Source organism: Drosophila miranda (assembly GCF_003369915.1).
Source record: "Drosophila miranda strain MSH22 chromosome Y unlocalized genomic scaffold, D.miranda_PacBio2.1 Contig_Y2_pilon, whole genome shotgun sequence".
NCBI lineage: Eukaryota > Metazoa > Arthropoda > Insecta > Diptera > Drosophilidae > Drosophila > Drosophila miranda.
Window position 1 is genome coordinate 17,775,240 of NW_022881614.1, and position 13,681 is coordinate 17,788,920.

The 13,681-nt window shown below is 50.5% G+C and overlaps 2 protein-coding genes across 3 annotated transcripts in view; both read left to right on the plus strand.

Moving 5' to 3' along the window:
* The window catches only part of LOC117193125, a 28,344-nt gene extending 20,640 nt beyond the window's left edge, over positions 1-7,704 (plus strand). The window contains exon 3 of one of the 2 annotated variants that reach the window (XR_004474512.1): positions 7,604-7,704. The gene's annotated coding sequence lies outside the window, so the exon portion shown is untranslated. Of the gene's footprint in view, positions 1-7,596 lie in introns of both variants that reach the window. The other variant, XM_033397857.1, reaches the window with a different exon arrangement.
* A 788-nt stretch (positions 7,705-8,492) lies between these two features.
* Positions 8,493-9,067, plus strand: LOC117193131. Its single transcript, XM_033397863.1, has 2 exons — positions 8,493-8,705; positions 8,779-9,067. The coding sequence occupies exons 1-2, from the start codon at positions 8,633-8,635 to the stop codon at positions 9,039-9,041; spliced, it is 336 nt and encodes a 111-aa protein (XP_033253754.1). The 5' UTR covers positions 8,493-8,632; the 3' UTR covers positions 9,042-9,067.
* The last annotated feature ends 4,614 nt before the right edge of the window (positions 9,068-13,681 follow it).

A 13,681-nucleotide genomic window follows, 5' to 3' on the forward strand; every position in this document is an offset into this window, starting at 1 on the left:
CTTGTTTGGTTAGAACCTGCCCTGTGCTACTGATGTGTCCTGTGCCTTGGGTTTCCCTGATCGGTGCATTTTCTAGTTTCTGGCTATGTCTTACTCTAAGCTATCTTACTGAGTGTGGACGCGGTTTCCCCTTGCGGGGCGGCAGCGCACTACCATAAGTGGCCCTCATGAACTCGCGGTTTTCCTGGTGCTGGGGTCGTTGCATCGTTGTCTTCGTTGTTTTCGCTGGTGAGTGTGTGCTCGTTGTCGTGGTAGGCCTTGAGGTCGGCTAGTACGGCCGTTCGTCGTTGTCTACCCGGATGCTTCTGGAGTCGTGCTATGGTGGGAGAAATAAATTTAATTACTTTGTAAGGCCCCTCATATTTGGGAGCCAGTTTGGCAGCGAAGTTGTCCGCCGCTTTGGACAGGTGATGTTGGCGTAGCATCACGAGCGTCCCGATCGTGGGTCTCCATTCGCGTCGACGTAGGTTGTAGGTCCTGCTCTGCGTCTGTGATGCCTGCTGGGTATTTTCTTGTACGATGGCGAAGATTTCCTTGAGTCGCTTGGCCTTGTTGGTTGGGGTCTCTGTCACTTCGCCTAGTCCTGGGGTCGTCTCTTCGTACAAGGCTCCAGGCAACCGAGATTCCCGGCCGAGTGCGATGATTGCTGGGCTGAAGCCTGTGGTGTCCGATGTGCTGCTGTTGATGGCTAGGCTGAGTTCGGGCAGCAGCTCGTCCCATGTCCGCTGGTCTCCATCGATGTACGGGCGATCATGGTTTTGATCGTCCTGTTGGCTCGTTCCGTGGGGTTTTGTTGTGGGGTATAGGGCTAGCTGCCACGGCGACAGGTCCTTCAGTTCCAGGGCGGTAATGGTGGCCAAGATCGCGTTCTCGTAGTCATCCGAGTCGGCTGGGCGAAACGGGTTGCGTTCCCGAGCTAGTTGGTAGCTAGAGCTAGTTCCAGTTGGTAGTCCGTCGTCGGGGTTTCTGTGATCTCGTCCTGTGTTATCGGGGTTCGTGGCTTACGTGATGTCTGTCGTGTTGGGTGACTACGTGGTGACTCCCGGTTCGATGAGCTGGCCCTGGATTGATCCCGCGGGGCCGCAGCTATCTTTGCTGGAATATCCTGGTGATTCCTGGGTCCTGTTGCTGGCTCCCGGTTCGATGAGCTGGCCCTGGGTTGGTCCAGCGGCGCCGAAGCTGTCTCTGCCCAAGTCCTTTGTTTCCTGCTGTGTCCTGTGGGTGACTCCTGGTTCGACGAGCTGGCCCTGGATTGATCCAGTGGAGCCGCAGCTGTCTCTGCCCAAGTCCCTTGCTTCCTGCTGTGTCCTGTTGGTGCCTCCTGGTTCGACGAGCTGGCCCTGGATTGATCCAGTGGAGCCGCAGCTGTCTCTGCCCAAGTCCCTTGCTTCCTGCTGTGTCCTGTTGGTGACTCCTGGTTCGACGAGCTGGCCCTGGATTGATCCAGTGGAGCCGTAGCTGTCTCTGCCCAAGTCCTTTGTTTCCTGCTGTGTCCTGTTGGTGACTCCTGGTTCGACGAGCTGGCCCTGGATTGATCCAGTGGAGCCGGAGCTGTCTCTGCCCAAGTCCTTTGTTTCCTGCTGTGTCCTGTGGGTGACTCCCGGTTCGACGAGCTGGCCCTGGATTGATCCAGTAGGGCCGTAGCTGTCTCTGCCAAAGTCTTCGTTTTGTTGCGTTGTCCTGTTGGTGTCGGGGTTCGTGCTGGGGAACTGGCCATGGTTGGTTCCATCGGTGTCGCAGTTCTTTCCGTCGTAGCTTTCTTGGTGTCCTGTTGTGGTGGCGTAGTCCTGGGGTTGTTGCTTGATCTTGTCTGGTAGGGCTTTGTTGTCATTGCGGTTGGATGGTTCGTGGTTGGCTGTGGGGTGTTGGTCTGCGGCTGGTCTCGGATGGCAGTGGAGTCCGCAAACGTGACAGACCGTGGGCGTGGCTGGGCGGTGCATGATGGTATCGTCCCGGCGGGTTTCTGCTGAAACTTCAGCTGTAGATATGCCCTTCCGCAGTGGATCGTTGCGCGGATGCCACAGAGGAAGTCGAGCCCCAAAATGAAGTCGTCTAATACCGTGGGGAGCATAAGAAGAGATACCTGTGTTTCTTGCTGATCCAGGCGCACTGTGACTGCTATCGCTTGGTTGATCTCCTTCCTGGTTCCATCTGCCAGGCGGATCCTGGTCCTCACCTCTCGCCTGTTCTCGGTCGTCCATATCTCCTTCGCCAGCCGCTCACTGATGAAGGATCGTGTGGCTCCAGTGTCGAGGGTGGCCGCAAATGCTCTCCCATTGATGTCCACCAGGGCAGCGATCCTTCCTCCGGTCATGCTTAATGGGTGGGTTTCTCCTGTTCCGGGGTGCGCGCCTCCGTCCATGTCCCAGTTGGGCGGAGACCCGATCCGTTTCCCGACGCTGGCTTCCGGCAGCAGTTGATGGTCCGGACCCCTCGGTGGCCACATTCCCAACAGAACAGCTTCTGTCGGTTTGTGCACGCACCACTGAAATGACCGTTTTCCCCGCAGTTCCGGCAGGCTCGTTGTACATCGATCGCCTGCTCTTGCTCCTGGCCGATTCCTCGGTTGGTGATCTCGGTCTTCCCGGGTGTCTCGTGTGTGTTGCCCCGTTGGGGGTTGGTGCCATTGCCGGTAAAGGCGGCACGGGGTCGATGGTTCTGCGTGGTCGCGATGCTGCGGAGTGCGTCTCGGTCCCGCGCGGTTTCGTAGGCCGAGACGAGCTGGGTCAATTCTGTGAGTGATCGGAAATCTTGTCTGCGCGTGTACATTTGATACTCCGGACGGAGATTTTAGTAGATCCGTTCGAGTTCCTGTTCCCGAGTATACTGGGCTCGTTGCATCATCAGACGCAACTCGATAAGGTAATCCCGGAAGGATTCCTTGGGCGTCTGTTCCCGACTTCGTATGGTGTCTTCCAGGCGCTGGAAGTATCTGGGGGGCAGGAAGAATTCTAGGAATTCTTTCCGAAAGTCTGTCCAATTCTGTCCCTGCATCTGAAAAGTTCGGAACCATCCTTCGGCCTTACCTGTAAGGAGACCGGAGATGGCTCGCGGCAGCTGCTCTGGGCTCCCGCCGTATGATTCCACTCGCTCCTCGAGCCTTTCGATGAACGCTAGTGGGTCCGCGTGACCGTCGAAAGTAAATCCCCATTTCCGGAGTTTGTCCGCCAGTAACGAGTACGAGATCTCACCCCCTCCGGGGCGTGAGACCCGATGTCCCTGAGGAAGACGTGGATGTTCTCCTTCCGTGGTTGTCTGGTGGCTAGGCGTGGCCAGGGGTCCAGCGGTAGTGGGTACTGGCGCGTGGTTCTTGCTGGACGCCTCTGGTCTGGTTCCTTGGATGTGCCCTTGGTCAGCTCGTTGTGGTTGCTCGTCCTGGGCGGCCGGTGTCTCGGTTGCTGACTCGCGGTATCCGTGGGTGGATCCTTGGCTCGTGCTGGGCAGCTCGGGTACAATTAATCGCAGTTTTGGTCCCTCCTTGCTGTCTTCCATCTTCGTCCGGCTCTCTGGCCCGGGTGACGTGGCTGGACTCCGGTGGTCCCTGGGGCTCGGTATGTTCCCAAAGTGCGTAGCCAATTCGTCCAGCCTTGCCTGCACGGCTTCGGGGTGCCCAGGGCGTGCGATGAATGCGGTGATCCGGCTCCGTAGGTCCTCTACAGTCCCAGTTTCTCCTAGTCCAAACTCCTTAGCTAGGCTCTGCAGCTCGTCCTTCTTGCGGGACGCTATCCAGCGGATGTTCATCCTGATCCTGGAACACTAATCGGGGCACCGGTACGAGTCCTTATCAGCACGGTACTGGGTCTGGGGCTTCTGTACTAGGATACACGGCACTGGGTGAAGAGTCCTGTCCGAAGGACACGCGGCACGGTACTGGATCGGTGATCCTATACTAGGATACACGGCACTGGGGTGGGGGGATCCTGTCGAAGGATACGTGGCGAGGTACTGGATCGGTGATCCTATACTAGGATACACGGCACTGGGGTGAAGGATCCTGTTCGAAGGACACGAGGCACTGTACTAGATCGGTGATCCTGTACTAGGATACAGAGCAGTGGGTTGGATGATCCTGTCGAAGGATACGTGGCACTGTACTAGATCGGTGATCCTGTACTAGGATACGCAGCACTGGGTTGGATGGCGGTACAGGGAGAGGTTCTGTCTGACTGCCCGGTGGTAACTGTGTGACTGCTCGGTAATGACTGTCTGACTGCTCGGTAACAACTGTCCTACTGCTCGGTAGTGACTGTCTGACTGCTCGGTAACAACTGTCCGACTGCTCGGTAATGACTGTCTGACTGGTGTTCCTGCTCCGCCTTATATTGGCCATGGCTTTGTGGCCGAGGGCTTCTCTGCCATGTAGCTGCTCCTCTGCGATCGCCCTCTGTCCCCCGCTGCTCCGTTGTTCTACCGCTGCTTCGCTGCTTGGCTGCTCTGTCACTGTCTCGCTGCTCTGTCACTACCTCGCTGCTCGGTCATTGTCTCGCTGCTCTGTCACTGCCTCGCTGCTCGGTCACTGCCTCGCTGCTCTGTCGCTGCGCCTTCTCCGCTCTGCCGCTGCCACGTTGCTCTGTCGCTGCTGCTTCTCCGCTCTGCCGCTGCCTCGTTGCTCTGTCGTCGCTGCTTTCCTGCTCTGCCGCTGCGCCGCTGCTGCTGTTTTGCTACTCTGTCGTTGGTGCCGCTTTGTCGCCGTCGCGTGCCAAAGTTTTAGGCGCCGTCCGCGGCCATTTTCTCCCGGCACGCGGTGCTGTGTCTTCGGCGTCTCTCCCGTCTCTTTCTGTCGCGTAGGTGGCTGTCTGCGTGGTTTTTCGCGTCTCTCCCCGTCTCTTTCTGGCGCGTAGGTGGCTGGCTGCGTGGTTTCGCCGGCGCGTCTGGGACACGTGCCGGCGGCTGTTGCTTGGGGGGTATTAGAGAAACCAGACTCAGCTGTACATAAGTCGAGGGATCAACGATTGGTGCTGGCTATTTGCCGGGACTCTGATTTTTGGCTGCTGATCACTGATTTTAAGTTTTCCTTCCTTTTCTCCTGCTGCTTTTCCTGATCCGTGGCTCCTAAACATCGTTTGCCGTTTTGCTTTTGTGGGTCTTGCCTTTTAATTGTTGGCTGCTGCTTGGTTCCCTTTTCACTTCTAACTGCTTTTCACTTATTCCCTATGCTCACCGACACTCCCCTCGTGTCCCTGCTCGGGCGCCATCTGTAAGGAAGTTCTCAGGCCGAGGTACAGCTTCTCAGTCTGTCCAGGGCCGGGTCCTTCCCCACAGCAAAATTTGTTGTGTGAGGACCTAAGGGGAGAGCCGTTCGCAGCGAAAGCGCACCCGTGGGGTGGATCGTGGCGCGGGTGAACCCGTGCTTGGGGAGCTGCCGAGACGTGTGTTGGGGGTCATGCGAGGCGGGAGGAGGGGGTTTGGGTCAGTGGTCGGAAGGGTAGGGGAGAGGGGAGCCCAGCTTAGCAGACGCCGCATGATCCACGACTCACATCTGCGTCGCCGGATCCCCAGGGCGAGGGTGTAGGAGAGGGAACCCAGCTTTGCGGATGCCGCGTGAATCCACGACTCACATCCAGCATCGCCGGGTCCCCCAGGGCGAGGGTGTAGGAGAGGGAACCCAGCTTTGCGGATGCCGCGTGAATCCACGACTCACATCCAGCATCGCCGGGTCCCAGGGGAGACAGGTATGGGGAAGGGAAGCCCAGCTTGGGGGATGCCGCATGATCCACAACTCACATCCCCTTCGCCGGGCCCCCAGGGAATAGGGAAGAGAGGGGGTGGGGCTGAGGGACTCCTACGGGCGAAAGTTCTGAAACCGGTGGGTTGAGGTGGGTGTCTTTATTGTGGGGGGAATAAATGACAAAAATTTACAACATTTTCGGGAAAACTTCTGGTTCTGTGCGTACACCCTGCCTACTGCACCGATCTATCCCCCCCAGAGCTCACATACGTGAGGTGGCTCACCCTTGCTTTCCCTTCCTTGGGTCCGCGGTCACAGCTGGTTTTTATTCACCGCGTCCGGCTTATTGCGTACACGGCGCGGTCACGGCTAGTTTTTAAATCTATTTTGGCTTCCGCCGCACAACCGGTCTGGCTCAGCCCTCCGAGATCACTCCCGAGCCTCGCCCGCGCTGGACCGTGCCAGGCCTCTGCTTTACCTTTTGCAGTTTCTCCGTCGCTTCGTGGCTGTCGGCCTCGGGTGCGTGGGGGATCGGCGGCTTCTCTGCCGCTTCGCTCTCTTGCATGCTGTTCCTTTGCGTTCGGCCGTTCTCTCTCTTGCTTTGGCTGCGTGGGCGTAAGAGCGACCGGCGAGTCTCTTCGTTTCCTTCTCTTCCATGTCGGCTCTCTTTGCTGCGTGGCCGTAGTAGGCGTCTCTCCTTCGTGTTGTCTCTTCGCTGCTAATAAGGGGTTTTCTTAGCCTATTTCTTATTTTAATTGGGGAAACTAAGGATTCATTGTTCGTTGTCTAAGTAATACTAATTATAATAGAAGTAATAAGAATCGGATAAAAAGTGATAATGAAATAATGAAATTAGATAACCAGGCGTCGGGGCGGTCCCTCCAGGGGATGGTGTCGTGGTTAGTGCTGTGGAGGCTTATGCCTTCACACTCCCTTCCTACTTCGGGGTGGGGCGCGGTGAAATGCGCACCAAATTCCCGCTGATGCATACGCGGAAGCGTTGGCCGTCGTGGTGTTCTAAGCTGCGGATCCGGCTGCGCCCGTGACATTAAGAAGAAAAAGGCTTAAGTTCATTAACGAAGAAGTAAAACGACGAGACGACCATTTTGTTTAATAATAAAAGAAGAAACAAGTTTTATTTGCTGCAAGAACACTGTACACATAGATGAATACATATATAATTTTTATTACTTTCGATTTTATTATTATTTTTCTAACACACATACTGCTCCCCTTCGAAGAATATTTTCTATTATTTAGGAAGGCCTTATTTTCAAAAGAATTTTTGTGTTGAGCTTAGCAAGACTCACACTTTTTATAGTCAATTCCCCAGCATGAAAACCCAATAGGCAGCCTACTTAATCGTTACAATACATAGTAAGCCTGACCAAAAAAGTCAGTGGACGGCTGCCTCGCCCCAACAGATTTTATTTCTCCCGTAAAATACGAGTAAGGTGAAACCTACAAATTAAATCATGATTTACGGCATGCTGGTGACACTCTCGACGGCAATCTATACTACGGTGGCCACCCTTTGGCAGGTTCAACGTGAGTGTAGAAAGTGGAAAGATGATTTGGTTCGAGTGTATGAGCTGTATGACTGTCTGATCTGATCCCACAGAGACCCTAATCAATTGGATGATGTCGTTTAGTCTTTTCATTTTGGGTCTGTTCTGCAAGCCGTATTTGATAGTTCCCCTGTTGGCAGCTGGGTTCTTCATGGTGCGCCGGATCTTGCTGCGGCGGGCAAAGCGGACCCAAGCCTGGAAAATCGCCGGGTAACAACGAGTCTGGGTCGTCCAGGCATTACTCCATTAAAACCCCACCATCACGTGACACGGAGAGCTCCCTGCCCAATAGCGTCGGTGACACATCCCAGAAGTAGTCGAGCAACGGATAATCACACGATTCACACGGGTTTATAAAACATATAACATACGTCTGAAATACTACATACACATTCCATGAGAACACTCATACATGTGCACGGGTGTGGATGGATCCTAAGACTAAAGCAATTAAAAAATACTGCACTGTACCATCGTTTCATCCAAAAGAATACTAGGACTTGAGCAGAGTGGGGATGTCTACTTTGCGCAGAGCGTCTCTTGCTTTGAGGAGCATAGTATTGTGCGGCTGGCCAGTGAGGCCGGCCAAGTGATGCATATACCTGTCAATGTTGCCAACGCTCGGACCGGACGGTTCCAGCGGAGGCAATGGGACACCATTGAGGGCTGCAACCAGCTTCTGGCGCAGACCCTTCACGTACGCCTCCAGTCGCACATTCTCCTCCTTCAGTTCGGCCACCTCGCCCATCACCTTGGCATAGCCAACCTTGGTGTTGTCCACGTGCTGCTCCAGCACCGCATTTAAATGTACCACCTTAAATGTACGCTATAATCTAGAATTTAACCTTTTTGAAACAACCACAACAACACAACTATCAAACAAAACTATTTTCTATTTAAGTTTTAATTTATTTTTGATTAACTTTTTTTTGCTGTTCCTAAGAAACAAATCCAAAAAACAAAACACATTAAGAAGAAAAAGGCTTAAGTTCATTAACGAAGAAGTAAAACGACGAGACGACCATTTCGTTCAATAATAAAAGAAGAAACAACAAGTTTTATTTGCTGCAAGAACACTGTACACATAGATGAATACATATATCATTTTTATCACTTTCGATTTTATTATTATTTTTCTAACACACATACTGCTCCCCTTCGAAGAATATTTTCTATTATTTAGGAAGAATTCATTTTCAAAAGAATTTTTGTGTTGAGCTAAGCAAGACACACTTTTTATAGTCAATTCACCAGCATGAAAACCCAATAGGCAGCCTACTTAATCGTTACAATACATAGTAAGCCTGACCAAAAAAGTCAGTGGACGGCTGCCTCGCCCCAACAGATTTTATTTCTCCCGTAAAATACGAGTAAGGTGAAACCTACAAATTAAATCATGATTTACGGCATGCTGGTGACACTCTCGATGGCAATCTATACTACGGTGGCCACCCTTTGGCAGGTTCAACGTGAGTGTAGAAAGTGGAAAGATGATTTGGTTCGAGCGTATGAGCTGTATGACTGTCTGATCTGATCCCACAGAGATCCTAATCAATTGGATGATGTCGTTTAGTCTTTTCATTTTGGGTCTGTTCTGCAAGCCGTATTTGATAGTTCCCCTGTTGGCAGCTGGGTTCTTCATGGTGCGCCGGATCTTGCTGCGGCGGGCAAAGCGGACCCAATCCTGGAAATCGCCGGGTAACAACGAGTCTGGGTCGTCCAGGCATTACTCCATTAAAACCCCACCATCACGCTACACGGAGAGCTCCCTGTCCAATAGCGTCGGTGACACATCCCAGAAGTAGTCGAGCAACGGATAATCACACGATTCACACGGGTTTATAAACATACATACGTCTGAAATACTACATACACATTCCATGCGAACACTCATACATGTGCACGGGTGTGGATGGATCCTAAGACTAAAGCAATTAAAAAATACTGCACTGTAACATCGTTTCATCCAAAAGAATACTAGGACTTGAGCAGAGTGGGGATGTCTACTTTGCGCAGAGCGTCTCTTGCTTTTTTTTATTTATTTATTTATTAAATTAACAAATTTTCTGTTAATAATGGTACTTAGTTACTAAAGGCGGAAAAAGATAAGTTAAAAGTTAGCTAAATTTAAATGATTATAAATATTGCATGCAATTAGTTTAAGAGACAGTTCAGGGGATAGGGTTTGACAGAGGGAGTTATAATTATGGCATAAAACCCTAAAAGGTTCATGATCAGCATAATTAGACCTACATATGGGTAGACGGATAGGCCTAAAAGTACGGGTAGGTCTGGATGGAACGGCCAAGTTAATCTGACCTAAGAGAGTTTGGGAGTCAACAGTCCCAAGAAGGAGCTTGTGCACGAACATTACGCCATTGCATATTCTGCGATGGTGCAACGACGGCAGGTCAATAAGATTTAGCCTAGACCGGTAGGGTGGCAAGATTCTACCCGAGTCCCAGTTAAAGTTCCGAAGGGCAAAAATTAAAAATTGCTTTTGCACGGATTCAATAACAGCCTGCTGCTCTTTATACTGCGGGCTCCACACACAAGAACAATACTCCAATATAGGACGTACTAACGAGATGTACAGTTGTTTCGTAACGTACGGGTCGTCAAACTCCTTGGACCAACGCTTGATGAACGCTAAAACACCCTTAGCTTTATTTACAGTTGCAGCTATATGGGTGTTGAAACACATCTTATGATTAAAAAGGACTCCGAGGTCATTTGAACTCGAAATTCGCTCAAGGACATGATTTCCTAGAACATATGAGACAAGATGAGGAGCGCGACGGTAAAATGTCATAAGTTTGCATTTGGAAAGGTTCAGAAAAAGAAGATTAGTTGAACACCACAATAGTAGTTCACTTAGATCCAGTTGAAGGCTTGTGTGCAAATACCAATCAGAGTAAGAAAGACAGATTTTGACATCATCAGCATACATTAGTGTAGTAGAGTATGTTATAACTTGAGGAAGGTCGTTCACAAATAAAATAAACAGAAGCGGGCCCAGATGACTTCCCTGTGGCACACCTGAAGTAACATTAACAGTATTTGACAACACGTTAGAAAACAAAACACGTTGAGTACGGTTTGAGAGATAGGACAAAATCCAATCTAGAAGATTCGTTGGGAACCCTAATAAAGAGAGATTTTGAATAAGCAGAGCATGGTTCACAGAATCGAATGCCTTGCTGAAGTCCGTAAAAACTACATCCGTCTGCAAACCAATTTGAAAACCCCGGTGGATTAGGTTAGAAAACTCAAGAAGGTTAGTCGATGTTGAACGATGTCTGAAAAAACCGTGTTGCGACGGAGATATCAAGCTGCAACAAAGATGTTGCAGTTGCCGTGTGACCAGGAACTCAAGAAGCTTCGGGATGGCGGAAAGCTTTGCGATACCACGATAGTTTTCAATGTTAGATCTTGAACCTTTTTTGTGAAGCGGAATGATGTAGGACTCATTCCAAATTACTGGGAGACAAGACTGTTCCAAGGAGAGGTTGAAGAGAAAGGTCAAGGGTTTGCAAAGGGACTGGGCACAGTGTTTTAAGATGCAACTTGGTACCTTATCTGGACCCGCAGAAAACGATATGTCCATAGATGACGAACCTTCCAGAACAACGCTTTCCTCGAAAAAGGGCAGAAAAATGCTGTTAGCTTGAGGTAGCTGGTACGGATACGGAGAGGATGCGTTGTAAATATGAGACGAGTACGTTGTTTCGAAAAAGTTAGCGAATACATTTGCAATACCAACAGCAGAAGCTTCTGTTTTGTTCTGGTAATGAAGGGACGGAGGAAAAACGTTTGACTTGCGCTTAGAATTAACGAACGAATATAATTTTTTACGAAAGTTACTACTACATTGTGAAAGGTAATGATTATAACACTGACTATTGACGGCAAGGAACAGAGAGCGAGCGGAGGAGTAGAGAGCTAAGGCCAACGTGGAGCCCGACTTCTGGTACTTTTTATAGAGCCGGGATTTATTATTTTTTAAGTATGACAAATACTTGGAGAACCAGGGAGGCTTGGACGATACAGGTACAGTGATATCTGGAACAAACGTATTAAGGGCGGAGTAAATAGAACTATAAAACGAGTTAACAGTTGCATCTATGTTCGGTAATGAATAAAGAAACGACCAATCAACACGCGAGAGATGTAGATCTAAATCAATAAAGTTTGTTTTGCGAAAACACTTTATGTGACAAGGAGCCATGGAACTGTCAGCACCAGTCCAGATTGTGTACATTCCAGTGATATCAACAAAGTTGGATGGTAAGGATCTTCAGGGAGAGATATTGGGCTTGCTCTAGATACAGTAGCAAGAGAACCATCGTTAACAAAAACGAGGTCAAGAAGTCTGTCCCTAATGTTTTTAACGGCATTACTTTGGACAAGGGAAATATCCGTTAGCCCATTGATAAAGTCATTATGGCAATTGGGAAACAACAGGTTAGCGTCATTACAAGGCAGCCAAGAAAGAAATGGGAGGTTAAAGTCCCCCATGACAATAATTCGATCATTGCACCCTAATGTAGAAACAACATTATTAATTGCTGAAAGGTGGTGTAAGTAAAGCTCAGCATCAGACCTGGGAGGAATGTAAGAGCAGGTTAAATAGAAAAATGCGGAGCCAACACGAACTTTGACTGCAACAAATTCAATTCCATGAATGTTATTGAATGGGAATAACTCAGATGAGAAAACAGATTTAACTGCAATCAGAACCCCACCTTGGGTTAGGTAGAGACGGCCGCCAAGCTCGCTCGGAGCCCAGCACACTTAGGCCGGTTTCGGCCCGTTGTGATACCGCTTGGGATCATTCCCCCCCTGCAGATGAGACTTCATGTCAACAGTTGTCCCATCCAGATGCCCTTATAAAGTTGACGATCTTTCTGGGACATAGCGTGGACATCTCGGAGATGTCGTTCAGAAAGGCAGAGCCCAAGTGATGCAGCCTCCTTCTGCTGAGAGCTGGACAGGAACAGAACAGGTGTTCCACTGTTTCCTCCTCGTCCTCGTCTCTGCAGCTGCGGCAGAAATCATTGTATGGGGCACCCAGCCTGCTTGCGTGGGTGCCTACTAGCCAGTGTCCTTTGAGGGAACGTATGACTGCGCTGCACCTTTCCCTGCCTAGTTTGCAGAGCTCTGAGGTGCGCTTCTTACCTATGGTCGGCCATGTTTGCCGAGCTGTGCGACAACGTGGCCCTATTTGCCACTTGTTGTCTATCAGTCGCGTGTACTGCTCCTTTATGATGAGCTTGCAGGTGGCCATAGGCATACAAATATCATCCTTATCTTGGAGAAGGGGGGTTGTAGTGCCAGATCTGGCCAGCTCGTCCGCTATGCAGTTGCCCTCGATATCCCGGTGGCCCGGGACCCATATAAGGCTGATAGCAAATTGTTGAGCCATCTCGTGAAGAGATCTGCGGCACTTCGCCACAGTAGCCGAGTTCGAGGAGATCGCGTTAAGTGATCTGATCGCAGCTTGGCTGTCGCTGTAGATGTTTAGATTGGTTGCCGTGGTGGTAACCGTGTGAAGGCAGTACAGAGCCTCCCTGATTGCTGTAACTTCCGCTTGGAAGACGCTACAGTGATCCGGAAGCCTGAAAGATTGCCTTATGTTAAGTTGTTCAGAGTAGATTCCTCCTCCAGTCCCTCGAGCCAATCGTCTCTATGAGGGATGATTATGCTGAATGGAGTCTCCGTGTGCTCCATTGGAACTTGATAGTCCGTTCTTGCTGGGACCATGTTGTTTTTATTTAGTATAGATGAGTGACCTATGTTCTGGGGTACCCATTGTTCAGAGTCCCTAAGACGTATTGCTGCCATTTCTGCCCGCTCCTTTCCTGCAAAGTCAAGGCTCTGAAGGCATAACATGGCGTTTAGCGCATCATTTGGTGTAGTTCGAAGAGCTCCACTGATGGAGAAGGCGGCTGTTCGCTGAACCTTGCCCAGCTGATTGGTGATTGTCCTTTTTGTTAGGGCAGGCCACCAGACAGTAACTCCGTAGAGTATTATAGGTCTGACTATTGCCAGATATATCCATCGGACTATGCTTGGGTTCATGCCCCACTTTAGGCCGATAGCTTTTTTGCAAGTATAGAGTGCTGTCGTTGCCTTCCTCACTCTATCCTTGACATTCAGGTTCCAGCTAAGCTTTTTGTCAATTACCAACCCTAAGTAACTGGCACTGTCGCTGAAGAAGAGCCTGTATCCGTTTAGTGTTGGGGGGTTGAGGGGCGGGACCTTGTATTTTTTTGTGAATAACACGAGTTCCGTTTTCGAGGGATTTAGTCCCAATCCGCGCGATTCTGTCCATTCGGACAATCGAGCAAGCTTTGCGGTCATTAGGTCGCATAGTGTTTGGGTGTATTTCCCCGCAAAGATAATTGCAACGTCATCCGCGTATGCCACTACTTTACAGCCCCCT